Consider the following 26,581-nt stretch of genomic DNA (forward strand, 5'->3'; position numbering starts at 1 on the left):
TGAGGTTGCTATGAGCTATGATGCCACTGCATTCATCCAAGGATAACAAGGTGAGACCCTGTTTCAAACAAAAACAAACAAAAAAAAAAAAAAAAGAAAAAAAAAGAAAAGGAGATAGGACACAAAGAGGGAAGACCTTGCAGAGGAACAGGGAGAAAGTGGTCATTTATAAGACAGGGAGAAAAGCCTAAGAAGAAATAACTCTGCAGACACCTTGATCTTGCACTTCCAGCCTTTAGAACTATAAGACAATACATTTATTGTTTAAGCTACCCAGGGCATGGTGCTTTGTGTGGCAGCCCCAGAAAACTAATACAACAGGTGATGTGTGCAGTTGTGGCATGTTGTGAAGGTGGTACCCAGGTAACTGAGTCTGGGGAAAATGGTACTGGGCAAAGACAGGGGCCTGGCTACAATCCCATCTTGCCCAGTTTCTGGCTGTGTGGTCTTCAGCAATGTCTTAGCCTATCTGAATCTCAATGTCTTGTTTTACAGGATAGGCCCGAAAGTAACCACTGTGCAAGGAAGTTGTAAGGATCAACGTGTGAAATGCTCTTGGTGCTCAATGAATGGCAGTCTCATTATGGGAAAGCAGACACCTAGGGCCTTGGCCTTGAACTTCAGCGCTCCGGAAGCAGTCCTGGCCTTCCCAACCCACACAGTCCAGGCCAGCCAATAACAGTCAGCCTTGGTGAGCCCAGAGAGGGCTATGGTGGTCTTGAGGCTGGATCCAGAGGGGATCACTCACTGTGAGTTTAGTTTTCTCCAAACAAGAGCTTTCTTTCCATTTTACGTCTCGGGAGACTTGGATTGGAGCAGTGACCAGTTCTAGGCCGCCCAGATGACCAGGGTCTGAGACAGGTCCGGAGTCGGGAGCTCAGGGCCCAACACCTGGGAGGCTCGGTCCCCTGGGCGCTGCTTTCGGATGTGAGGAGTCTGAGGCTCTTTCTGCTCGGGCTCCTGCCGCAGCCGCCCATCTAGGGAGAAGGGGAGGAGCTCCCGGGAAAGGGGTGGAACCCCAAGGAAGGGGCGGGGTTCCCGCTGCCCGGTGCGCGGTCGCCACGGCAACGCGGCCATACTGGGCCAACCGATCGCTGGGCCTGGGGCTGTTGCCTGGCGCGGCCTCGCGGCACAGCCGGCGGCATGGACAGCCTCTTCGTGGAAGAGGTGGCCGCCTCCTTGGTCAGGGAGTTCCTCAGCAGAAAGGTAACAGCTTGCCCCCTCCGAAGCCCAGCAGTCACTGTAATTTTTGGGGTTCCCCTGGGGAGGGGGTTCCCCTGGAAACTTTGCACTTTCGATAGGCAGCCCTTGCCCTGCCTGCTCCAGAGATGCCTCAGAAGAGCGTCCCTCATCCCGGGACAGGGGACTACGTTTCCCAAGAGCCGTTTCTGTTGTCGTCATCGGCACTTCCGCAGAGCCAGGCCAGCCCTCTCTGGGCTGCCGCTCCCGCAGCCTTTCTCGCCAAGGGCGTAAGACGGGGGTGGGGTGGGGTGGGGAGGGGGGCTTCAGCCCGGCTACCCGAGACAGATGTCCCGCTAGGAAAGAACTGCGCCCAGGGGAACCCGCAAGGCCCAGGAAAGTTCTTGACAGTCCCTTCGGGCATTTTAATCCAGAGGAGGTTCCAGTTGTTGCATTAATTTTTGTTTGTAAGTTCTGTTGTCTTGTCCCAGGAGACTTTTCAAAGTGTTCACAAGGTGGGGAGATCCCAGGCATGATAGTGCGGGGGGAGTAGCCATTTATTCATTCTGCATATACTGACAGAGGGTTGTGCTGTGAGGTTCTTTGCCATGTCATACTAGCCTGGGTGATGGGCACTTGTCTGGGATGAAAACACACAGTTTTTTGAATGCAGGAGAAGGGAAGGATTTTTGAAGTCAGATGGAGGGGGCTCAAATATTTGCTACTGAGTTTGAAGTGTGAGCTTGTATGTATTACTCACTGCCTCAATTTCCTTACCCTTTGCAGATTTGTAATAAGGGTTAATAATAATATACCGGCAGCCCCCAGGCATTATATCTGGCACATAGGTACTATGTGCACAAGACCTGATACTATTTTGAAAGTGTCTTTGTGTGCTTTTCATAGATTTTTTTAATTAAAAATTTTTAGGGCCAGGCGCAGTGGCTCATGCCTGTTATCCTAGCACTTGGGAGGCCGAGGCAGGTGGATTGCCTGAGCTCCCAGGTATGAGATCAGCCTGAGCCAGAGTGGGACCCCATCTCTAAAAATAGCCCTCCGTTCTAGTGGGCCTGTAGTTCCAGCTACTCAGGAGGCTGAGGCAAGAGAATCGCTTGAGTTCCAGAGTTTGAGGTTGCTGTGAGCTATGACACCACCACACTCTACCAAGGGCGGCAAAGTGAGACTCTGTCTCAAAAAAAAATTTTTTTTTCTTTTAGGCCAGATGTAGCGACTCACACCTGTAATCCTAGCACTTGGGTGGATTGCTTGAGCTTGGGAGTTCCAGACTAGCTTGAGCCAGAGCGAGACCCTGTCTCTACTTAAAAAATTGAGGCAAAAGAGTCGCTTGAGGCCAAGAGTTGGAGGTTGCTGTGAGCTATGATGTCGCCATGGCACTCTATCCAGGGCAACAGCTTGAGACTCTGAAATTTTTTTTTCTTTTTAAAAATGCATTTAGCTTCGTCCTGTCTGCTTTTATTTTTATGACTAATTGACCTTCTGTCACTAAGTTCTGGCTGCATGTTTTATATCAATGCACCCTCCATACTTTGGGAGGGTGACCACTATCCTTTCTTGAGTAAAATGAAATCCAAAGTTTTCACTGACATCCAAGGCTGCCCTATACCTGACCCCAGCTTGTTATCCCAGTCTCATTTCTAGCTGCTTCTGTCTTTCCTCTGATTTATCCAGACCCACCCCAAGTCCATTTTCTACAAGAGATCTCAGATAACTCCAGCTGGAATGACTGACTAGTTTTGTCTGTGGTTCACTCCTTGGGGCTTATGTCATAGTTCATACATCTGCCTGTTTTACCTCCTAGACGAAGCCAAGGAGCTGACCCCTAAACTGGGCAGCACCTTGGAAGTGCCTTAGCTGCCCTGACCATGTCTCCCTCCCATGTTGTATCTGGGTACACGAAGTCCCTGAGAGTAATAAGGGGTTGCCCACAGTCTCTGAGAAAGTCATGGGGAGCTAGGACTGCAGACCGAAGTCTGCAGGTGCTTGGCAATCATAACCAAGAGAGTTCTCCCCATGGTGTTAGGAACCTTTCAAGTGCCCATTTGTTGTCTCAGATCCTCATAATAGTCTTGAAAGATCTAAGTATTCCCTTTCACCTAAGACTATTGTGAGACCAGAGGCCAGGAAACTTGCCCAGGGGAAGCATGTCACTCCTCATCAGACCATGTCGCTCCCCTGCCTAAAACCCTTCACTGGCTTCCTGTAATTAGACTATAAGGCTCTCTCTGACTGGCTCCCAGCTTCCCCTTAGACCTCATTTTCCCCGACTGCTTCCTCTGCCCTCTTCCCTGCAGCCATATTATCCTGTTTGAGCTCACCAAGTACGGTGCTCCCTCATGGAGGGTTAGGATCATCCTCTTGAGCCCACTGAGGTGACTCTTCTGGTGCCCCTCTCCTGCAGTGACCATGCCATCCTGCCTCCACCACCCTCCCCCAGGCTCCTGAGCTAGGCTTGTTGTTACCTGACTGTGCCCTTTCCATATATCAATTCCAGGCTTTCCATGTGTCCTCAATTTCAGCCCTCCTGCCGTTGTAGCACCACATAAATCGTTCTTCAGCCTCATCTGCCAACTTTTGTTCCTGCCCACTTTTTATAGTGCCTCTGGCCTGCTGTAACCCCTGCCCACTTTTTCCTACTTATTCTTGTAATCACTGCCCCCCCAATAACATGCTTGACTCTCTTGCCTTCCTTTCCTTTCATCATTATACTCCCCTAACTTAGATAAAATTCAGCTCAGCCTGCTCCATGCCTGCACCTGCAGAGCTGATTGGAGTTGGAGAAAAATGCACCACCAAGTGAGTAGTGTCATTCTAAATCCAGGCCATTCACCGTGTGATGCTTTAGGGGTGACTGCTCACCAGGTTACACGTCTCTCCAGCCTGTTCACCTTCTCAAGGCCTGGGTGATCATTTCACACTTCAGTCCTCAAACCCCAATGCTCCTTCTCAATCTAATTTCACTGAGAAAATAGAAGAAGTCATGGGAGAGTCCAGGAGGCTCTCCTCACCACTCTCACCTACCTTCCTGGGCCTGAACCCTTCACTGCATTCTCTCTGTGTTCCTGTGGATGAATTCTCCACACTCCTGGGTGAGGTCAAGTCCTCCATGCATGCCTGTCCCTGTTGCATGTTCAAGAACATTGATCTCCTCTGTGTCATACATTTCCCCTTCTGTACTGGGTTATTCCTGTCAGTGTGTACCTGTGCTCCTACAGGCTCCCCTTCAGCTGCTGGTCTCTTTCCCTTGCCCAAAGCGCTATGGATATTCTAGTTCTATTTCTTTCTGCTTTCTCAAACCATCCTAATCTGGCTTTTGCGTGCCCCACCCCCCATCCTCTACAGCTCTTGTCAGGGTCATCATTTATCTCTGATTTTCAGTCCTCACCCTTCTTGACAGAACAGTTGTGCTTCTTGATTGTGTCCTTCGGCTTGGCTCAGAGACCACCTCCTCCTGGCTTCCCTCCTACCTCTCTGGTTGCTCCCTCTCAGAGACTTTGCTGATCTCTCCTCATTTCCCTGTCTTATGTGCTGGTAGCTCCTAGGACTCAGTAAATGGCCCTCCTCTCCTCTTCATTCACGCTCAAGGCATCTCAGCCAGTCTTAGGGATTCTGAAACTATATGCTGACACTTCCCGAATGTCCACCTCTAGCTGAAACCTCTCCCTGAACTCTTGAATTTTCCCCATCTGCCTAGTCTGCCTTCTACTAGGATGGCCAGTAAGTATCTCAACACGTCTGTGGTGGTGTTTCTACTTACAATACTTCAGACACCAAATGTGTTGTGTTTTTTTCCCCACACCAACCAAATTCTTCAACTCTCCAGACACCAACTGGTTGTTCTGTAATTCAGTTCAGTTCTGACACTAACTACCTAGATTTAGTGAGTGCTGCAGAGGTTAAGGGTGCAGTTCCATGGCTGCCCCCTCTTCAGATGCCAGTCAGAAGTCCCAGGTTGCCACCTGTACTTCTGACCAACCAGCTATAAATTCAGTGTTCCAATGACCACCTCCTTAATTTTGAAAATTACCTCTAATGTCTTACAGAACTTAAGGAAACACTTTGCTTGTATTTACTGGTTTATTATAAAGGACACAATTTAGGAACAACCAGATAGAAGTGATAAATAGGGCAAGGTATGGGTGGAGGGGTGCAGAGCTTGCATGCTGTCTCCAGTGTGCCACCTCCTAACACCTTGGTGTGTTCATCAACCTGGAAGCTCCCCGCTGCCTTGTTCAGGAGTTTCTGTGGAGATCCCATCACGTAGGCATGCTTGGTTAAAGGCCATTGGTTATTGACTCAATCTGTAGTTCCATTTCCTTCTCTAGAGGTTGAGAGATAGGGCTGAAACTCGCAATCCTCTAATTAAGGCTTGGTTTTTCTGATGGACTAGTGGTCCCCAGCCACTAGTCATCTCATTGGCATACAAAAGCCATTCTTGTCACTCTGGGGATTCCAAGGTTTTTAGGATCTATGTGTCAGGAACTTGAGACAAACTTCGGCTTGGCTCGGAGACCACCTCCTCCTGGCTTCCCTCCTACCTACCATGAAGCTCAGGTAATGGCATCTTGCAGCTGCCACAGGGCTTTTGAACTTGTCACTCCCCGTTTTATAGCAGTGCATTTAGCAGCTGCCATACTATGCCCTTACCCTTCATTTATGATCTGTTTCCCAGACAAAATGTTAGCTCTTATTCCCTCCAAATATATGATTGCTTGGGCCAAAATCTTTGGATTCATTTTTGGCCTTTCTCCTTCTTGTACACCACACATCTTGTCCACCAGCAAACCCATTGGCTTCACCGCAGAACACATAGAGAATGTTGCCGCTTGTTACCACTTTTGATGCAAGCATTCTGGTCCAAGCCCACCCTGTTTTTCTTGTGAATTATTCAGTAGTCTTCTAAATTGTTTTCAGGTGACTTAAAAAAAAAAAATGTCGGTCCACGATGTTCTTTCCAAATCCTCCCGTAGTCCCCCTTCCTCATTTCATCAAAGCCCACAGGCTTTTCCTTATCAGATTCTGGGTGACCTCTTTGTTCTCTTTTGCTACTTTCCCCCTGAAGCTCAGGTAATGGCATCTTGCAGCTGCCACAGGGCTTTTGAACTTACTGTTCTTTGCCTAGACTAGTTTTTCCCCAAGTGTCTGCAGGGGCTATTCTTTTGATTCCCTCGTGCCTCTGCTCCAGTCTCACCCAATCAATGAAACCTTTTCTGACACCTTTTATAAAGTAGCAGCCCTTCCCTGCACCCTGCCTGGCCCTCTTTGTCTCTGTAACCTACTATGTATATTTGATAGCATTTTATACACTTGTCGTCTTTTCCCCTGTAGAATGCAAGCTGCGATGACTGGGACTTTAATCTGTTCCCTCCTCTGCCTTTTAGCAGCTGAGCTAGTGGTGGTTCTGTCCCTTAATTTCACAGATGGGAAAACCAGAAGACAGGAGCAAGTGCATGGATGATGCTTAACAGAGAGCCGACCACCCAGCACAGTGCTCTTCCTTTTTATTGTCACTCCCCCTGTTTTATAGCAGTGCATTTAGCAGCTGCCGTACTATGCGCTTACCCTTCATTTATGATCTATTTCCCAGACAAAATATTAGCTCTTATTCCTTCTGTGTCTCCTGCATCTAGAAAAGAACCTGGCACATGGGCGGTGCCTGACAAATGTTTGTTCAGTGAATGAAGTTTGAGTGGGCTGCCTGGGACTGAGGACTGGCTGACTCCTGCGGGCAACCCTACACGCTACCCCAGTGACTTTCAGATGCCGGTGTGCTTTACATTCTGGGGGGACATCGTTAAATGTACCCAATCTTGCTGACTTGAACTGTTGACAAACATAAAGAGTTACCCATCCAGAGAGAGACCCTCATCGTAGTGTTCCACATCACTTAGATTGTGGGAAATCTTAGTTAATCCCAGATGAAATGCAGGTGGTTGCTTTTGAGCCCTGGCTCTCATTCCAGTTACTGCTCCCTAATGTACCTAGTCCACCTTTTCGCCAACGCATATGCCCGTTTCTTTCTGTTCCCCTTCCCTAAGGCCTCCTTTTCCCTTTCTTTGGCTATTTTTATACTTTTTGTTTACCAAATTGACCTTAACTAAATTCAAACCTACAAAGAGTGGGTTTGTCTTGTTTTCCCAGCAGTTAGAGTTTCCATAAAATTCTGAACACAGGTCAGGAGAAGTTGAAGCCTGTTTAGGACAGGGGATCTGGGATTCATTAAGAGCAAGGGACTCCCTAACACCAGGCTGCGTTGTTTGTGAGGCATCATCTCAGCCACTAGCCATTTAATGATTGCAGTGGCCTGGCCATGTGGGCAGGCCAGCAACTGATGTGGTTGTTTTTCAAAGGAAGAAGCCAGGCTCTTGGGGAGGAACAAGACCCCTACTACTACATCATTGCCAGTGCAGGTCTCAGCTGGACCTTGAGCCTCAGCAGTTCAGGGTGGGATGATGGAAAGTGACTTTGTTAGCAATTCAGCAGACATTTACCAAGAGCTTCCTGTAGGCCTGGGTCCCACAGTCACATACTCACAAGCTGAGATGCTCAGAGCCCCCTGCCTGCTGTGTGATTCCACTGTGTTTCCTTAGGCGAGTCAGTGCTGCCTTCTGGTTTCTCCATCTGAGAAATGAATATTAGCCTTTAGTTTATGTCTTTTCTTTCATTTATTTTTAAAGCTTCCTATTCTGTGGCCAAATCTAGGGCTCTGTGTTGGCCTTGAGTAAGTCAGCACCTGAATTCACTCCTTCTTTATGATATGGGCTGACAACTCCAACCATGGCTTAGCTTACAGGGCCATTCTTAGAATCAGAATAATAGTTGTGAAGGTGATGTCAGTCAAATGTAAAGATTATATAAAAATGAATTTCCAAAGTTAGATTTTACTCCTTGAAATATACTTATGAGGCGTGTAAGGCAGGAGGAGAATTGTCATAATGAATATCAGTAATCTTTTGTTTGTCCTCTGCGTCAGAGAACAGAAGGTTTTGATTTAAACTTGTAAACAATGATTCAGATTTCTCCCTGCAGGGCTTAAAGAAGACATGTGTGACCATGGACCAGGAACGCCCACGCTCTGATCTCAGCATAAACAGCAGAAATGATCTACGCAAGGTTTTGCATCTTGAATTTCTGTACAAGGAGAACAAGGTATGTGCTTTTTTTTTTTTTTTTTAAGGTGTGGTGTGGCATCCTGGAACTGAGTTTGGTGATGCCAAAGCAGTCATGGGCCCTACCAATGATGGCAAGAGGCTTGGGAAGCTCTTGGCTTGCCATGCCTGTGGTCAGAGAGAAGTAGACCCAGCCAAGTGCTGACAGATCCTGTGAGCTGGTTTTCAGCCTCAGTCAGCTCGTGCTACACATTGGTGTATTGAGAGCGTATGTATATGAGGTGGGTAATTAGGCTTATTTTGAACCTGAGCCTGTGGCTGTGTTCAGCCTTTGATAGTTATTCCCTGGTCTCCCTCCTTCCTATACAAGGCTATTTTTAGAATACAGTATTCCGTTATAGTAAAAATTTCCATTCCCTGCTTGCATAAGATTTTCCTTGTTTGGTTCTGAGTAATGCCTTAGTCTTAAGTCTACCGTGAACATATAACACAGGCAGAAGAGGGATTTGGGTTCAGCTAACCCAGGTGCATTGGAGTTGAGAAAACAATTGGAACAGCACTTCCTCAAGTGGGAAGGACAACTTCCCTGATCCCCCAGACTTGATCTTTCCTTACCTGCTCTTCCAGGCTTTTGTGACCCTTATAGTTTTCCCTTTTTTGTCTTTAGCACATGGGTAATAGGATATTTGTGTGATTGTTTAATTAGTACCAGCCTCTGCTACTACTTTAGATGTACAAAGGCCAAAAATGAAGCCTTTTTTGTTCACTGTTTAGTTGTTATATTCGCAGATCTAAGTGTTGTCTGATGACATAGTGAATAGTCAGAATTTAATTGTTCAATGAATGAGTGAATGACAGAATGAATGAATATGTGAATGAATGAAGCTACAATTCCACCTTCATTGGTCTTTATGAAGACAGAATCCTCTAATTTGACTAAAGAATCGGCTGTCCATCAAATGTTGCCTGGTGATTGGGCACCGTGTCAGAGCCAGAAAAAAAATGATGATCAATCATGTAGTTCCGCACTTACCACAATTCTAAAAAAAATCACTGAAATGACATCTCATGCAGAAGTTCAAAAATATGCAAAATAGAGAAGGGAAGTGGCCTTGTTGCCCTCTTTGAAGTGGGGAAGAGGTGGTCCTGCCTCAGCTGCCCAGTTAACCCTTTGACTGCGGAGAGCACTCAGAAATGACATGTGGCTGCTGGTGTCGTTCCCACCACCAAATGAACATCTGAATGTCTTGTTTAATGCCTATAGGCGGTGCTCTTCACAGTCAAAAGGTTAAGATGCTTTGAACTACTGCTGTAATCACCTCCCCTCTCTGATGCATATATATATATATATATATATATATTTATTTATTTATTTTTTTTGAGACAGAGTCTTACTTTGTCATCCTTGGTAGAGTGCTGTGGCATCATAGCTCCCAGCAACCTCAAATGCCTGGGCTCAAATGATTCTCTTGCCACAGCCTCCCAAGTAGCTGGGACTACAGGCACCAGCCACAAGGCCGGGCTAATTTCAGAGACGGGGTCTTGCAGTCTTGCTCTTGCTCAGGCTCGTGAGCTCAAGCCATCCACCCACTGTAGCCTCCCAGAGTGCTAGGATTACAGGCATGAGCCACCTTGCCCAGCCCTGGTCAAGCATATTTTAAATGTAATCTATTTTCCAAAGACATAGGTGTGGCGTGTCATTTTCAGATTGAGTTGGTATGGAGGTGGCACCAAGGCTATTTTTGAGACACCTGGAGGAACCTCATGGAGAACCATGCAAATATGTGCCATAGGTTAGGGAGGAACTCAGGCCAGACTTTTCTCAGTGAAGTAAAAGATGGAATTTCAGGTAAACCTATAGACTTAACTCACCTCTGGGAGCACTCAGGTTGCCAGACATTCTTGTGTTCCCCTTTAAGGAGATGCAGGAAATGGCAGCCGGCCAAAGTCCTATCAGAGCTTGGTAAAGGCATCAAACAGATGGCTTTGGTTTTTTATGACCTGGGTGACACTCAGGCACCTCCCTCTCCTATGTACACTCATCTGATGTCTTGTGGAAAGAAGACCCCTGACCTAGGCAGCAGCAGATATTCTGTAATCCTCCATTTGCTGTATTCTAAGGGGGAAAAAGAATGTACATTTCAAGAAGATTTTGCTCAGAGAATGAGACAGCTACTCGGAAAATTCAATTAACCATTCTGGGTATATCAGGATTTTTATGTAAATTGTACCATATCCAATTTCCCAGAAGTATTTTTGCCATTCAAGTTACTTTTTATTCCCTTAATAATCTCCAGTAACAGTAAGGTAACTGTTATCTTAAGGTACTTAAGATATTTTCATTAGATCTTGATAAGTGCCATGATTATTTGGTTTGTACAGCAGTTATTAGCTGTTATACAATGAATTGGAGCCTATATTTTACAGAAAAATGTACTTATTAGTTTACTTATTGCATAATAATTTTATCATTCACTCAGTGCAAGGGTAGCATGATTCTAGGAAAGCCCAGAAATTTAGTGCTAGTATTCCCAGTAACTTGTTTTTCCCTTTTAGGAATGTAGTAGTTACAAATGCCTATGCAAAATTGAGTTTTTGGAAAATGATATCTAGATTCATATAAAGGCTGTGTCTGTGGTGAGCCCAATGATATGAAAAAGCTTCAGGTATAAATCAGGCAACCCAGGGCCTTGAATCTCTCTTACTGAGAGAAAAAGCAAGAAGGCTGAAATAAATGATATTAATTATATAATACCTTTTCTCCAACTCTCTTCATGGTAAATGTTGTCTTCTTCAAAATAGTTTTTTTTTTTTTGTCTCATACTAGAAAAGTAATAAAACTGCCCCTGACTTTGACTGATACATCTGTTGAATTTGGTCATAGCTCAATGGCTGTGTGTCTTAATCCTAGAGTTCTGATACAGAAAAGAGGAGAGGACTTGGCATGCCCCAAGGGGCCCATCTGCCAGGCTCCTTGTCAAATGCTTTGCTACTTTGATCGCAGAAGCATTGAATGACCACAGCTCAGTAGAACTTATGTGTTTCCGGGTGAGTGGGCTGGGAACTGACACAAGGCTGGGTTCCTGAGGCCTGCCTGTGGTTCATTGCTTGAATAGCTGTGTCTGTCCAAATTACTTAGGGGAATTTTAAAAGAAATCAGAGCTCCAATCTTTGCTGTTTTGACTTAGTAAGTCTCAGTGGAGTGTAGGAATCCATAAACAAACAAACAAACAAAAAAAAACCCTCCAAAAGGAATATTTGGTACAGACAAAGCTGGACAATACTAATACCATTTATTTCCAAAACTTGCTACTGAAGAATTCCACTTACTTTCTTTTTAGGGTTCACATGTAAACTGAGTCACTCCTGACTGCCTCTCTATGCCCATCACATTAACCTGCTGCCTCAGTTCTTACTATTATTGCTGGTGTCCAGTGTTGAATGCAGAGCTCTCAAATTACAAAAATGTTCACGCCCCAAATGCTTACAAATTTGCAGAGTTAGTGTTCCTTACAGACTTAATTTTTTTTTAAGTGAAAGGATGTCTATATATTAAAAAGTTATTCATAGGAGCAAAATACATGGAGGAAATTTGCTTGGATTTTATTTTTGAGATAGGGTCTTGCTCTGTTGCCTTGGCTGGAATACAATGGTGCCATCGTAGCTCACAGCAACCTCAAACTCCAGTGCTCAAGCGACCCTCCTGCCTCAGCCTTCTGAGTAGCTGGAACTATAGGTACACGCCACCATGCCTGGCTAATTTTTATTTTTTGTAGAGAAAGGGTCTTGCTTTGTGGCTTAGGCTGCATGTCCCATTTTATAATAATTATTCATTGAATTACCTGACCCATGCATTGGGTGCTAGTTTTTTTCGGGTAGAGTTTTGTCTTATCTCTGCGTCCCTATCTGGCATAGGATATGTGAACATAGTCCATGTAATAGGCAGCTAGTGAACAATTGCTGAAAGCTGGTATGAATGAGGAGTTAATAAGCCTATGCCAAAGATGTGGGATAGTTTTTTTTGTTTCCTCCTTTCTCCTGAAGCTGTATATATAGTTAATGATTTTGTTTTTCTCTCCTAATTATAGGCAAAGGAAAATCCTCTAAAAACAAATCTTGAACTCATTACCAGATATTTTCTGGATCACTTTGAAAATACAGCTAACAGTTTTACTCAAGAAACCCCAATCCCTGCACTCTCAGTTCCAAAGAAAAATAACAAATTACCATTGAGAAGTTCAGAGACCACACTGGTAAATATATATGACCTTTCGGATGAAGATGCAGGATGGAGAATGTCATTGTCAGAAACAAGCAAAGCCAGGTATCTCTTCCCATTTACTCTGTGTATTAGTTTCCTATTGCTGACATGACAAATTACTGTAAATGTAGTGGCTTCTCAGTCCGTATTCTCCAGAGAAACAGAGTCAGTAGGGTGTGTGTGTGTGTTTGTGTGTGTATATATGCATATGTACATATGTGTGTATACAAAGAGGTACCCAACATATGAAGGGCAGACTGGAAGGCTGCAAACTCAGATAAGATTTTTTGAGACAGAGTCTTACTCTGTCACCCTTGGTAGAGTGCTGTGGCATCCCAGCTCACAGCAACCTTCAACTCTTGGGCTTAAGCGATTCTCTTGCCTCAGCCTGCCAAGTAGCTGGGACTACAGGCGCTAGCCACTAAGCGTGGCTATTTTTTGTTGCAATTGCCAATTCTGTTTTTTTTAACTGCCCAGGGCTGGGTTCAAACTCACCACTCTCGGTATATGGGGCTGGCGTCCTACCCACTGAGCCACAGGTGCTGCCCTGAGATAAGATTTTAATGTTACAATTTTAAAAGGTTCTTTGGGGAACCTCTTAAAGCCTTTAATAGGATGAGGCCCACTCACATCATTAAGGATAATCTGGCTTACTTAAAGTCAACTAACTATAAATGTTTATCACATTTACAAAATACCTTCACAGAAACACCTAGACTGATATCTGACTAAGCAACCAGTCCCCATAGCCGGGCCAGACTGACATGTAAAATTTAATCATCACAGTGGCTTGAAGCAACAAAAACTTACTCTCTTACAGTTCTAGAGGTCAGAAGTCACAGTGGGCTACAGACAAGATGTCAGCAGGGCTGGTGCCTTCTGGAGGTTCTGGGGGCAGAGTCCATTTCATTTTATTTTTTAGCTTGTAGAGACCACTTATGTTCTCTGTCTCCCAGAACTTTCTTCCATCCTAAAGCACATCACTCCATGCTCCGCTTGTGTCCTTATACTACGCATCTCCTAACTTTAATCACTAACATACCTCCTAATAAGGATGCTTGTGATTATGTTGGGCCCACCAGAGAATCCAGGATGGTTTCCTCATCTCAAGATTCTTATTTGATCACATCTACAAAATTCCTTTTATCATGTGAGGTAACATATTCCTAGATCCCAGGGATCGGGGTGTGGATATTTTGGGGACAATCATTATTCAGCTTCCCACAATCTGTGCTTTCAAAATCTCTGTCTTGGAGCACTGTGATTTTCCTGTAAGACTGTGAGAATAGACTATTTTGTGATGGAGAATACTTATGATTCAAAATGTTTATTTTAAATCTCATGATTTGTAAGGTTCAGGGGCTTGCTTTGTTTAATTTTCCTAAAAATAGGGGTACAGTATTCTGAAAGGCCAAAACAAAACAAAACAACCCACCGTGGAGATGGGAAAAAGGGGAAAAATCAGGTCTTTTGAAATCTCAGGAAGAAATGAATTGGTATTCTTGACTGAACCTCTATTATCTGGAGAACATTAAATTATAACCTTAATCCACTACATGTAGTCACCAACAATGTGCTTAACTTCCTGGGAACGGGTATTTTCTTTGGTTTCTGTTGAAAGCCTTTCCTTTTCTGAGGCTAGCTGAAGCTCAGGGCATGGGTATCTAGCTGCCAAAAGGTGGGACGATTGCAAACAGCTCAAAGCTGAAGATGTGAACAGTCATAAGGTGGTATGAAGAAGCTCCTCTTCTGAAGGGCATACTGCCTAGCTGAGAAATTAAATATTTCTGATACAACTAAAAAAAAAAAGGGCAAGGAAACACTGAAAGCTCCTGAGTCCTACCCACTTACTCCAGCCTAAACCTTGGCCGTTCTCCTTGATTCTTTCTCATCTGTCATTTTCTGTATCCTTGAGTCCTGTTAGCTCTTCATTCCTAGTGATGCTAGATTCTTTCCCCTTTTCCCTGCCCTGTTGGCAACGGCCTCAGTTCCCCAGGCCTTTGTTTTCTTGGATAACTCACACAGGTTCTTCCTTCCTTGGTCTTTAGGCCTCTGGTGATCTTCTCCAATCCACCCTCTAAGATAGTGTGAGCTTTCCACAGAACAAGTCTGGCCATGCTGTTCTCTGCTGAAAGGCCTTCAGAGATTCCCCATAGCTTTCAGAATAAAATCCAAACTCCTAGGATAACCTCTGGAGACCCCTGTGTGACCAGCCCCTGCTGCTTGCTTGAGCGTGTCCTACCTCACAGTTCAGTGTGTGGGTGCCCAGGCCCTGTCCTGGCTACTTCCTGCTTCATAATTCTCTCAGGCTAAAGTGCTGTCTTCACTGAGAGCCCTTCTGGATTTCCTGAGGCTAGCTCCAGCCTGTTCCTTGATATTCCCCACTCGCAGCAGGCAGACCACCCTCCCACGTGTGACCCAGTGCTTGGTGAGCACGTTGCGTAGAGTAGGTGTCAGTTTCCATTTATGCCAGAGCCCAGTGGTAGCAAATAGTGGAGCTTATGTCAGAGGAATGCTGGCCTCTGAGTGAGCACAGGTGAGATTCTCTTTCACCTGGGTCTCTAGCTTTGTTTTTTGGGTCACCTGGGTCTCTAGCTTTGTTTTTTGGGCTTTCTCTCTTGTTCTTTCTCACTCCTTTCTCTCTCTCACTGTTTCTCAACTTCTTTGGCTCTTTCTTTCTTTCATGCTTGGTACCAAAGTATTTTCTATTCTTTTCTCTTCATGATGAAGCACTGCCTGATTAGAAATCATCATATATTTATGAATAAGCTTGCTATGAGTGCCTGCTGAATGAGTCTCTTTTAATGGAAATATTCCTTTTTTACAGGCATGAAAATCTTGATGGGGATGTATTTGGTAATTTGGTGTCATCCAAAAAACCCTCACACAAAAGTAAGCCCATGCAGACGGTCCCAAGTGGAAGCCCCACCTTGGCTTCTGTTCAGGGGCACATGGAAAGGCATCATTCATCAGAGCCTTCCTTGGATGCAAAGAGGATGGGAGAGAAGACCAGGCCCAAGTCTGGCCTGATCGTGCGTGGCATGATGGCTGGGCCCACCGCCAGCTCCTCGCAGGTGGGGCTGCCGCCCTTTCTGTTGTTCTGAACTTGGAGGGTGAGGGTTGGGCCAGGCTTCAGGAGCACTTGGGTTTGTTTATTTGGGGTGTCCTATAACACAGCCCAAGATGGTGGGATGTGGGGGCATGAGTGGGAGACCTGCGTCTGTCTTCTCCCTGTCTTTACTGTCAGTGACCCATGGGGCTTGAGCAGCCCTCATCTTCCTGTCCTTCATTTACCCAGCTTGTCTGTGAGGCAGATGCCATAGTTTTATATTCCTTTGCCAAGTGAGAACACACCTATCCAGCTTTGTCTTTGCAATTCAGGAGTGGAGTACCTGTCCAAGTTTAGAGAAAAACTTAAAAAAATTTTTAATAATCATGAGAATTAAAAGGGATTAGAAACCTTAATATATATATATTTTTTGTTCTGCATTTTATTTTCTCTTTCTCTTAAGCAGGAGGATTAGACCAAATGAGGGAAAAAGTGAATAGGAGTTTGCAAAACAAACAAACAAACAAACAAAGTGAAATCTAACATCAAACTCAAAAGTGTAGTATCAATCCAATCAGGCAGCCTCAGCAAACCAAAAATAGCTTGTCAGTATCCATGGCCAGCCACCTGTGCTCCCTTACCTGCCATATGCTTAATTCAGGTACAGAGAGTGGCACTACTCTCTCCATTCATATGTCACTAGGACAGAAAGCAGTGGATCTTCTTCCTGCTTTTACCTCCATCTTGTGGGATCTTTGGTCAAGGTTTTTATTTCTCTTGCCTGTGGCCTCTTGTGAGACCAGCTGTGTTAGGTCCCTTGGGGCTCTGGAATTTTAGATCATTTAGTCTTGGTGTCTAGATCGAGGAAGAGAGAGTCTGCTTGCCTCTGTGTGATTTAAGCCACACTTTGATGTCATGTTCTATCCCAGGTGTCTTGTTGAAGGAAGACATTTATAAATGAGACCCGATCCAGAGGAGAGGGCTAGGAAGGTGAAGAGTTTGGAGGAAATTAAAACATTAGGAGATGATCAGTCTGGTTGGAGGTTTGCAGAATGTAAGAGATCTCTTCAAATATGGATGTTGGAATAGTCTACTTCTGTGGGAGATGAACCCTGTTAGCAAGCTTGAGCTTAGGCTCTTAGTCCCCTGAGAACAGGGACTTTGTTGTGTTTGTGTGTAGTGCATGGGGTGTGTTTTTTGGTCCTTTGTTGGATCAAGTGGTGTAGACTTGGCTGCAGAGAACACCGTTGGTACAGTGGGCAGGGGTCAGTATAGGAGCCCTCAGTCAGAGCTGCCTTAGGAGTAAACAGCATGTTTTGGGAGGGACTAGGCCAGTTGTGTTAAGGAGAAGCCAGGTACCCTATCTGCTAGGGATACTGTTGAGAGGGTCCTGTCTGGTTAAGAGATGTTATCAGTGGTTCTCAGAGTTGTTAGTCTAAGAATCTCTTTATAGTCTTAAAATTACTGAAGAGCCCAAAGAGCTTTTATTTATGTGGGTTATGTCTATTGACATTTATTGTATTAGATATTAAAATTGAGAAATTAAAAAAAATTTACTTAATAAATAGGTAAAAATAATAGTAGTGAACCCACTACATTTAGCACAACATTGAAAACTTTTTCTATTTTTTTAGAGATGAGGTATTGCTGTATCTGCTCAGCTGGCCTCAAACTTCTGAGCTCAAGCAGTCTTCCTACCTCAGCCTCCTGAGTAGCTGGGACTACAGGTGCACACCAGCACACCCGGCCTTTCCATAACATATTTTTCATGAAAAATTAACTATATTTTCCAAAACAAAACATTTGTGAGTTAAGTGGCATTCTTTTATAGTTATTGCAAATCTCCTTAATGTCTGGCTTCTGCATTCAGTCTGTTACAATATGGTGTTTTGGTTGAAGTGTATGAAGAAAATCTACCTCACACAGATAAGCAGTTGGAAAAGGCTATTTTCGTAGCCTTTTCAGAAAATTAAGGTATTCTTCTTTGATCCTAAGCTGACACTAGACAAGGTATAGTTTCTTAATGTGCAATCTTAAACTATATTAAAGAACTTTTTGTATTTTGTCAGTGTCCATTGGTCTGTCTCCACTCTGAATTTTGTATCCTGCATGATTTACTAATGTGATGGATGGACATTTTATTATTAAGAAAGATCACAGCAAAAAATTACATTCATTGGAAAAGTTTTTAAGTATCGCAGAGCCCTCCAGCTTACCATAGCAGATATAAGTTTTCCAAAATTTTAATTTTTACCTGACAGCTTGTATTTTATCACTGCAGTGACACACACCATTTGTTTCTCCTGAAGCAACAGGCTCAACTGATTTTTTTAAAAAGGCCTTCCAAATACTCAGTGCTGAACAACCATGTTTTGTCTGTCAGTGGTCCCATGGAGAACTCAGCAAGTTCACTCACAGCTTAGATGGTCACACGCTGCCAACGCATCCTCTACTCTCAACCTAGTGCTTTATGTGTACCTGCATGTGGTCACACAGACTACTGAAAGATATGTGCGGTGGAGTCTAGCCTGAGTAAAATCAATCATTTTTATGCATTAGCATGGACATTGTTCAGTGAAATTGGCACTTCATTCATTTATTTTTATTGCAAGTGGCTGGTGGTGAAGAATAGCACCAGAGTACTAGTGAAGTTTGACGACACTACCTTGATTCATTGGCAGGGCCAGCAGTTTTTCCTATTGTTGCTTTGAATGTAAAGACAACAGAATGAAAAAAGGCAAATCGTGTCATTTTATTACTAAGAAAATAGTTTCAAATTCTGTAAAATGGTCTGGGAATTCCTAGGGGTCAGTGGACCACCCTTTGATAACTAGTGGACTAGATGATGACAGGGTCCTGCCCTATCACTATATCCTAAGCATCAAGTGCATGCAATTGAGACCTTCTTTGTGACTGTGGTGTGAGGAAGATGACATGGACCTGCTTTACTGTCAAGGGCATTGATGCACACTGCTCCTTTTGGTAATGATTTTGAGTTGTGGGGTTTTCCCCTGGAGTATCTGAATCCTATGAAGAGCATTGAAGGGTGAGTTGCTATAGAATTTTGCTATATTTTCTGGAAGGCATTTTGTAGTCCTTTGAGTACCTTGGCCATACTTAATGGTTGTCAAGAGAAAAGAACCAGGGGTTGCTTGGGTAGTTCATCATTTTTATTGCTAGATCAGCTTTGTACTTAAGGGTGACTTAAGAGGCTCGGCTCCCTGCAGCAGCTCTAGCTTCCCAGGGCCAGAAGTTTGAGTCTCCTTGGAATTAGTGCTGAATGTCTTCCTCACTCTGTGCAGGGGATGCCCTGGGTGGCCTTTGGAGATAGTTTATAGTGCCCATTAATTTCCACTAGGACATAACTATTATAATTAGCTTTTCTTATTCTAGCTCTGGCTTTACCATTTAGTCATGAATTACTTCTGAACATCTTAAGAGGTACAGAATTTTAAGCCAAGGGTAATCCCAGTAGGTCTGTTTTTGCTCCTTTCCATACCCTCTACCCACCACTGATTAGTAAGGATCTGAGTTTCCATTTCATCAATTTATCATTGAGAGTAAGAGGGGATATTTCAGTTGTTTCTTCTGGAATTACTTTATTTCAAAAATTAAGCAAATCATGAGTGTTTACTGGGTAGAGGTCACTGGGCTAGGAGTTGTGTGGACACCAAATATGAGTTGAAGAATGGCTTCTGTCATTTCTGGTCTGCCATCAGAAGAGGCTTGAGACCATGTGTAGGTTGGGGGCAGGGCAGACGAGTACAGGAGTAGTGAGCGTTTGTTGACTGTTGCTGTATGCCTAGCTCTGTGCTAGCACCTTACAAGTGTCTCACATAATCCTTACCTGGTCTTGTGGGAGATAAGTACTACAGGTGCCCATCCCTCATCCAAAATCTTCGGGCCAGATGTGCTTTGGAAGTTAGATTTGTTTTTTGTTTTTAAAGAAAGGAAGTATAGTGGGTGAACCACACCACATAGGGTAGTGTAGCACCCATAAGCAAAAGACCTTACTATTTTTGCAGCTAACCATATGAATACTCATACTTTTAAAGAGATTGTAAGCAACCTCACAATAGTTAAAAAGGATTTGCCACAGGAGTTCAAAAGTAACTTTCATTTCAGAGGTTTTGGAATTTGGAAATGACAGGTATTGGATTATGGACTGGTTATGTTATTAATAGGTAAGAAAGTGAGGGAGGAGAATTTAGGTGATTTGCCTAGGTGACACAGCTGGTGGGAGTGCTGTGGGAATTAGAAACTGGAGTGACAGCTTTACCTGCCAACTGAACTTGCTGGCCATAAGGGGTGTGAGGGAAAGGCTCTGTGCTGGAGTTCTTTCTGAGGGGTTGTGTATCAGCTAAAGCTTCACAGAGGAGGGAGCATTTGAGTAGCATCTCAAAAAATGCAGAGTTGGACATGCAGAAAGCTCTTCCTGGGGAAGGGAAAAGCATGGACAAATGCTTAACATGAGATCAAGTATTTCCCAGCTCCCTTAGAAGGGGTCCTCACTGCTTTTGTCCTTGTCCTTTCAGGATTCTTTCTGCAAACGCTCTCTGAGGAGGTCCCCAGCTTTGAGCAGCACCACGCAGCCCCAGGAAGAGGAGAGCCAGAAGGTACCGGAGCTTGCCTCCCGTACCCCAGCCGGTCTAGCCCTGCAGGATGTCCAGGTTTCGAGCAATAGCTCCACCTCCAGGAGTCCCCTGGGTCAGCTAAGTGACCTGATCATAGAAAAGCAGAAAAACACTCCTAGTAGCCCCACCCACCTGCCCAGCAAAGGGCTGCCCCCAGGGGAGAAGGCCAGGTGGAGAGATCTTTCAGGGGACAGCCCAACAGTGGACGGCAACGCAGATGTGGACAGGATGCCCGTGAAGTGCTACTTGCCTGGTGGGAGTTCCAGGATGACCCAGGAGAGGCTGGAGAGAGCATTCAAACGGCAGGGCAGCCAGCCCCTGCCCGTCAGGTGAGCATGCTCTGCAACGCTGATGGTTTTTCAAAAACAAGTGCTACCTCTCACATGTTGACCAGTTGCTAAGAGAACCTTCTTAGTCCACAGGGACTTCTTAGGTGCCTTGGTCTCTCCATAGCAAACTGTGAGGTAAGTAGCAGGGTTGATTATGGCACACTGGGAAGAAAACTGAGCCCAGAGCTCAAGTACCCAAGGAGCTACAGGGGAGGTTACTTTGGCTCTTCTTGCTTCTTCTCAAAGCCAAAGAAAGCTTTAGCGGATGATCCTAAACAAACCCTACAGGGACATGGCCAGGCCCATGTGAATAAGCAGTGTTTTGTATGGGAGGCCAGAGATACGGTGATGTATCAGCTCCTACAAAGCTCCTATTGGACTTTATTTTAATCTATTTTTTAACCTTATCTTTACTTTTATTGCTTCACAGTGGGCATTAATGATTCCAATGTTTGATTTTTGAATGTTAAACCGCCTTATGTTCCCAGAATAAACCTGACTTGGCTGTGATATATTGTCTCTTTATATATCATTGGATTTGATTAATATTTCATGTATGGTTTCTATGTAAAAGTTCATGAAAAACATTGGGGGGGGCATATTTCCTTTCTTATGACAGCCTTGCTGTATTTTGGTAGGTTGTGATAGACATGGTCCTTCTTTTTCTATTCTCTCAAAGAGTTCTTGTAAGACTGGTGTTTTTTCTTCCTTAAGTATTTAGAAGAATTTACTGGAGAAAAACTTCTGAGCATTGGGCTGAGAGATTTCAAAAACTTTTTTAAATTCAAATTTTCAGTGTCTTCTTGTGTCCATTTTGGCCAGTTTATATTTATTTAAGGAGTTCGACCATTTTATTTGCATTTTAAATTTCTTAGTATATATTGTATAATAACACTGTCCTCTTATGTGGACCTTTACTGTGATGTCTCCATTTCATTCCTGATGTTGGTGGTTTGTGTTCTCTCTCTTCCCTCTTTCTCTTGACCAGTCTTGCTAGGAGTATATCCATTACATAATATTTTTGAAGAACCAACTTTTGGTTTTATATGCTTTCTATTTCATTGATTCTGCTCTTATTTTTTATTATTCTTTTCATTCTACTTTCTTTGAGTTTAATTTATTGTTTTCTAGTTTACTTATAAGGATCTTAACTGATTCTCAACTTTCTTCATTTGTAACACCTTTAAAAGTGACAGATTTCCCTCTAAGAAATACTTGGTCTGTGTTCCACAGTTAATATGTTATATATTCATATAATTTAGTTAAAATATTTTCTAATTCTCATTGTGATGTTTTTCTTTGACCTAGGAGTTATTTAGCTATATATTGACTAATTAAAAAAAATTGGGAGTGTATTTCTGGGTATCTTTTTGTTTGATTGATAGCTTATTTATACTCTGGTAATATAGGTGCTCTTTGTGACTTCAATTCTTTGCTATCTGTTGAGATTTCCTCATTGCTCTGTATATATTTAAAGCTGATTTCTTATAAGCAGCATGTATTTGGAGTTTCTAATCTACTCTGATAGTTTTTAATTTTAGTTGCAATAATTATGGCATTTACATTTTTCTTTTACTTAAAGAACTCCCTTTGGTATTTCTTTAGGGGTCTGTTAAACATTTTCTAGTTTTCGTTTGAAAGTGTCTGTATTTTGCCTTCATTTTTGAAGATATTTTTAATGGGTATTGAATTTTAGATTGGTAGCACGTATTTCAGCATTTTTGACATGTTATTCAATTGCCTTAGGCTTTCAGCATCTTTGTTGCTCAGTCACCTGACAGTTTTATTGTTAACCTTTGGAAGATAATGTATCTCTTTTTTTTTTTTTTTTTTGAGACAGAGACTCATTTTGTCCCCGTGGTAGAGTGCTGTGGCATCACAGCTCACAGCAACCTCAGACTCTTGGGCTTAAGCAATTCTCTTGCCTCAGCCTCCCAAGTATCTAGGAGTATAGGCACCTGCCACAATGGCCAGCTATTTTTAGAGACGAGGGCTTGCTCTGGCTCAGGCTGGTCGTGAACTTGTGAGCTCAGACAGTCCACCGCCTCAGCCTCCCACAGTCATTGTCATTTTAAAGTTCCTATCTAGTAACTCTGATATCTAGATCACCTATTGGTTTGTTGCTGTTGTCTATTTTTCTTTTGAATTTTGATAATTTTGTCGTATTTCTTGGTTTTTCTAGTAATTTTGATTAAATCCCAGACATTATATATAAATAATTGAATAGGGTCTGGTTAATGTTACCTTCCTCCAAAGAGGACTAAATTTCCTTTTGGTAAATATGAATCTCTTATTATAATAGTTTTAGACTGTGTAAAATATCTTTTCTCATTGTGTTATGTGTCCAGTAACTTTGTCTATTATGTTCTTTGTTAAACTGAAATGCTTGCCTTGGGCATAGTCAAGCTCTTGTTTGGCACATGATTTATATTTTTAAAGTTTTCTTAAGTTCTTTCTTGCTTTTAGGTTTCAGTGATATTCTTCTATGTTTTTAATCTATTAACTTTGTAGGCTTAGCTTTTATAGTTAGGTATTTGATCTTTTATATTTGTTGGGATGAAAAGATCTGCTTTTATTTATCTTTGTATGGCAAGACACTTTCCCCAGCACCATCTACTGTATAATCCATTCTTTCCCCATTGATTTGTGAAGCTACTTTTACTTTCTACTAAGTTCTCGTGTAGACATGGTTCTGCCTCTGAGAGCTCTATTATATTTTGTTGGTATGCTTTTCTATTTATTTATTCAACTAGTTTTTCCCGGTAAAACCACATGACCACACTTTTGATTATTGTGGCCTCATGGTTCTGGCATAGTGTCATGATAGGGCATAGCCATCAGTTCTTCTTTTAGGAGTGGCGTAGCCATATACAGGTCTTTATTCTTTCTACAGTTCTGTTTTCTTGTTCACCCAAGGTCTGGCTTCTACATGAAGGAGAGCTGGCTTGTCCCCTTGCTGTATAAACAAGGGGACAAGACCCCCCAAAATCTTAGGACTGTCTCTTTCTTATCAGTGAGTTCTGTACTCAGAGTGGTTTTCTTTGACTAACTTTGCCTCTACTCCCTCATCTCCATCCTATCTTATTATTTTCACTGAACCTATCATTACCTGAAATTATTTTATTTATTCACTAATCTATTATTTGTCTTCTACAATAGGTTATAAATCTCATGGAAGCAGGGAACATTGTAATTTCTGCTCCAGGAACATTACCCTGGTGTGCACAAGGTACCCAGGGACTATTTGCTCACTGTTACTAATACTATTAATAACAACAGTAGCAATAAGAAAATCAGTAAGCTTTTGATATTAGTGCGTTTCGTGTAAAACATTGTTCTAAGTATTTTAGGTAAAAGTTCGAAGAGGGAAATATTCTAACTCCCACTTTATAGATGAGGAAATTCATTCATAGAAGTCACTTTATTTACTCAAGTTTATACATCTAGTAAGAGGCAGAGCAGGGATTTGAACCCAGGAAACCACCTCCAGAGTCTAGTGATGGAGCTTACCCTTCCAGTGGGAGGAGGCAGCCCACCACAGCAACCACCACCAAGCAAGCAAATATATAACGTATCTGAGAATTAGCAGTGCCACCAGGAAAAATAAATCATTGAGGAGTGACAGGGAGCCCTGGAGGACAGAGCTGCTATTTTATAAAGGAGTAACCAGGGAAAACCTTTTAGAGAAGGTAACACTTGAGAGGAGCCCAGGACGGAGGTACGGAACAAGCCCTTTTATACATGGGAGCAAATGCAAAGAGTGAGCAGTCAGGCATGGGCCCTGCAGAGAGAGCATGTTGCTGGCTGAAGCTGGAGTGGATGAGGGAGAGGGAAGAGGAAGTGGGGGAGGAAGAAAGGGCTCTGTCGTGTAGGGCCTGGGAAGCTGCTTGAATGCATTGGCATTTACTTTAGACATATGGGAGCCTTTGGAGGTTGAGCAGAGGTATGCCATGATCTGAATTATGTTTTAATAGGATCTCTGTAGCTGCTGTGTTGAGAATAGATTCAAGGAGACAAGTGTGGATGTAGGGAGACCAGTTAGCAGGTGACTGCAGTAGTCTAGAAGAGAGCTGATGGTGGTTTGAATCAGGCCAGAGGCAATGAAGGTGATGACACATGACTTAGGATATATGTGAATACATATGCATACACACACACACACAGTCACTTAACAACAGGGGTATGTTCTGAGAAATGTATCATTAGGTGCTTGCATCATTGTGGAAACGTTGTAGAGTGTACTTACACAAACTTAGATGGTACAGCCTACTACACCTGTAGGCTATATGGTATAGCCTATCCCTTCTAGGATACAAACCTAGGCAGCATGTTACTGTACTGAATACTACAGGCAGTTGTAACACAATAGTGGTCAGGGGACCATGTACTTGGAGTCCACATATGTGAGCAGTGAGTTGCCCTATTGTGACAGGACGATTCTCTTCAGGCCTTGGGGGTCTTACTGAAGCCGTTAAGGGATTGTCTTTCAGAGGGTTATTATTAGAGCTCAAGTTAGTAGGATTGCTCACTGTTTGATGACAATGAAAGTAAGTCCTTGTCTTGCCTTTAAGTTGAGCGCCTACGTGTCCTGTGCTTACAGGTGCAATTCTGCCTTGATCAGATCTCCACCCTCTATGTGCCTCTCTGCTCCTGTCTGTAAATGTTGGGTAGGCTGCTCTCTAGGGGCTCCCCAGCTCTCATCTCTACACATGGACTTGGGCCGGCCTAGACCAGACTTCTGACTTCTTTTGTGATCCAAGGATCGCAGTTAATACTGCTGACCCCTGAGGCTCATTTGTATAAATGATGAACAAATAAACTAGGCCTTTGTGACTTTGGAGTCCCTCCTAGATTGCAGGCTCCTCCAAGCTCGTATAGTGCATAGTAAAAAGATTTAGCAACCTGCTAAAAAGGATTTAGCACTCCAGCCCAGAGTAGGAGGGTTTATTGTTAGAGGCTGATGTTCTTCTATTCCTGGCTGTAGAATTTTGAGCAGGAAGGCAAACTGACTGGGGTGAGGTTAAATCCTGCCCTAGTTAAACCCTATTACTTGTTGGATAGTTTCTGTCTTAAGTTAGGTTCTCAATCTGTGACCTCTGGACCAGCAGCATCTACATCCCTGGAAACTTGTGAAAAACTCTACTGAGTCGGAACTTTGAGGGTAAAGCCTAGAAATCTGTGTTTTAACAAGCCCTCCCTGTGATGTGATGCATGCCAGGAGCCAGTGCCCTAGAATCCAAGCCTGAGACAGTGATTCAGGAGCATGTAATTTATTAGAGCATGCTGTCGAGAGAAGGAAAGTGGGGAAAGTGGAGCCAGACAGGGAAAGGAGCTCAAGGACACAGGGTTTCAGCCTGATCCCATGGAGAGATGTGGGTTATGAATTAACATAGAGTTCTACATTTAAGCCAGGGGATGGGCTTTTTGTACCTGTGTCAGTCATAGGCTATGAGCTGCCCATCCTGGAGTGGGCAGGCAGTGTGCAGCCTTGTAGGTGAGTTTGATGCAGGGAATTTCTCTAGAAAAGGGTACAGCTATGAGCTTTTAGCAGCCAACATGGGTGTAGCTGTCCAGGACATTTGGGAGGAACACCAGTGGCTTCGCTGCCAGTTCTCATGACTCTTTCACACTCTCTTAGTCCCTAGATGTTACAATAAAAATAAGCTGCAAAGCCTGTCCTTGGACATCATCTTTGGTGCCTCAGATCACTGGTGAGGCAAGCCAAGCAGGGATCTTTTATAGGTGAGGACATAGGCTCCAGAAGGGGACTGGAAAAAGCTGTCTCCTAGTTTACAATCAGCCTCCCCATCAGGACACCTGCAGCCCTGTTGGCAGGACACCTCCAGCCCTGCAGCCACACTCCATGCTGACCTATCACTGGCTTCACAGCTGGGTCATGTCCTGCTATGTCAGGACAGATAGGGGGTGTCACTTGAACTCTTCTTGGTGTCCCAGCCCTGTTAGGCACTGTGGATGCCCACAGAGGAGATAGCTCCCTGCTT

The 26,581-nt window shown here is 43.7% G+C and overlaps 1 protein-coding gene across 1 annotated transcript in view; it reads left to right on the plus strand.

The window, feature by feature from the left end:
- The first annotated feature begins 1,040 nt into the window (after positions 1 to 1,040).
- The window catches only part of MINDY4 (MINDY lysine 48 deubiquitinase 4), a 108,424-nt gene continuing 82,883 nt past the window's right edge, over positions 1,041 to 26,581 (plus strand). The window contains exons 1-5 of the mRNA XM_012804371.2: positions 1,041 to 1,206; positions 8,227 to 8,346; positions 12,395 to 12,630; positions 15,395 to 15,641; positions 20,152 to 20,579. Of these exons, the coding sequence (XP_012659825.1) occupies positions 1,144 to 1,206; positions 8,227 to 8,346; positions 12,395 to 12,630; positions 15,395 to 15,641; positions 20,152 to 20,579 (1,094 nt within the window). The 5' untranslated portion in view covers positions 1,041 to 1,143. The remainder of the gene's footprint in view (positions 1,207 to 8,226; positions 8,347 to 12,394; positions 12,631 to 15,394; positions 15,642 to 20,151; positions 20,580 to 26,581) is intronic.

This window comes from Otolemur garnettii, unplaced genomic scaffold (genome assembly GCF_000181295.1).
Source record: "Otolemur garnettii isolate 467f Iridium unplaced genomic scaffold, OtoGar3 scaffold00028, whole genome shotgun sequence".
Classification (NCBI taxonomy): domain Eukaryota; kingdom Metazoa; phylum Chordata; class Mammalia; order Primates; family Galagidae; genus Otolemur; species Otolemur garnettii.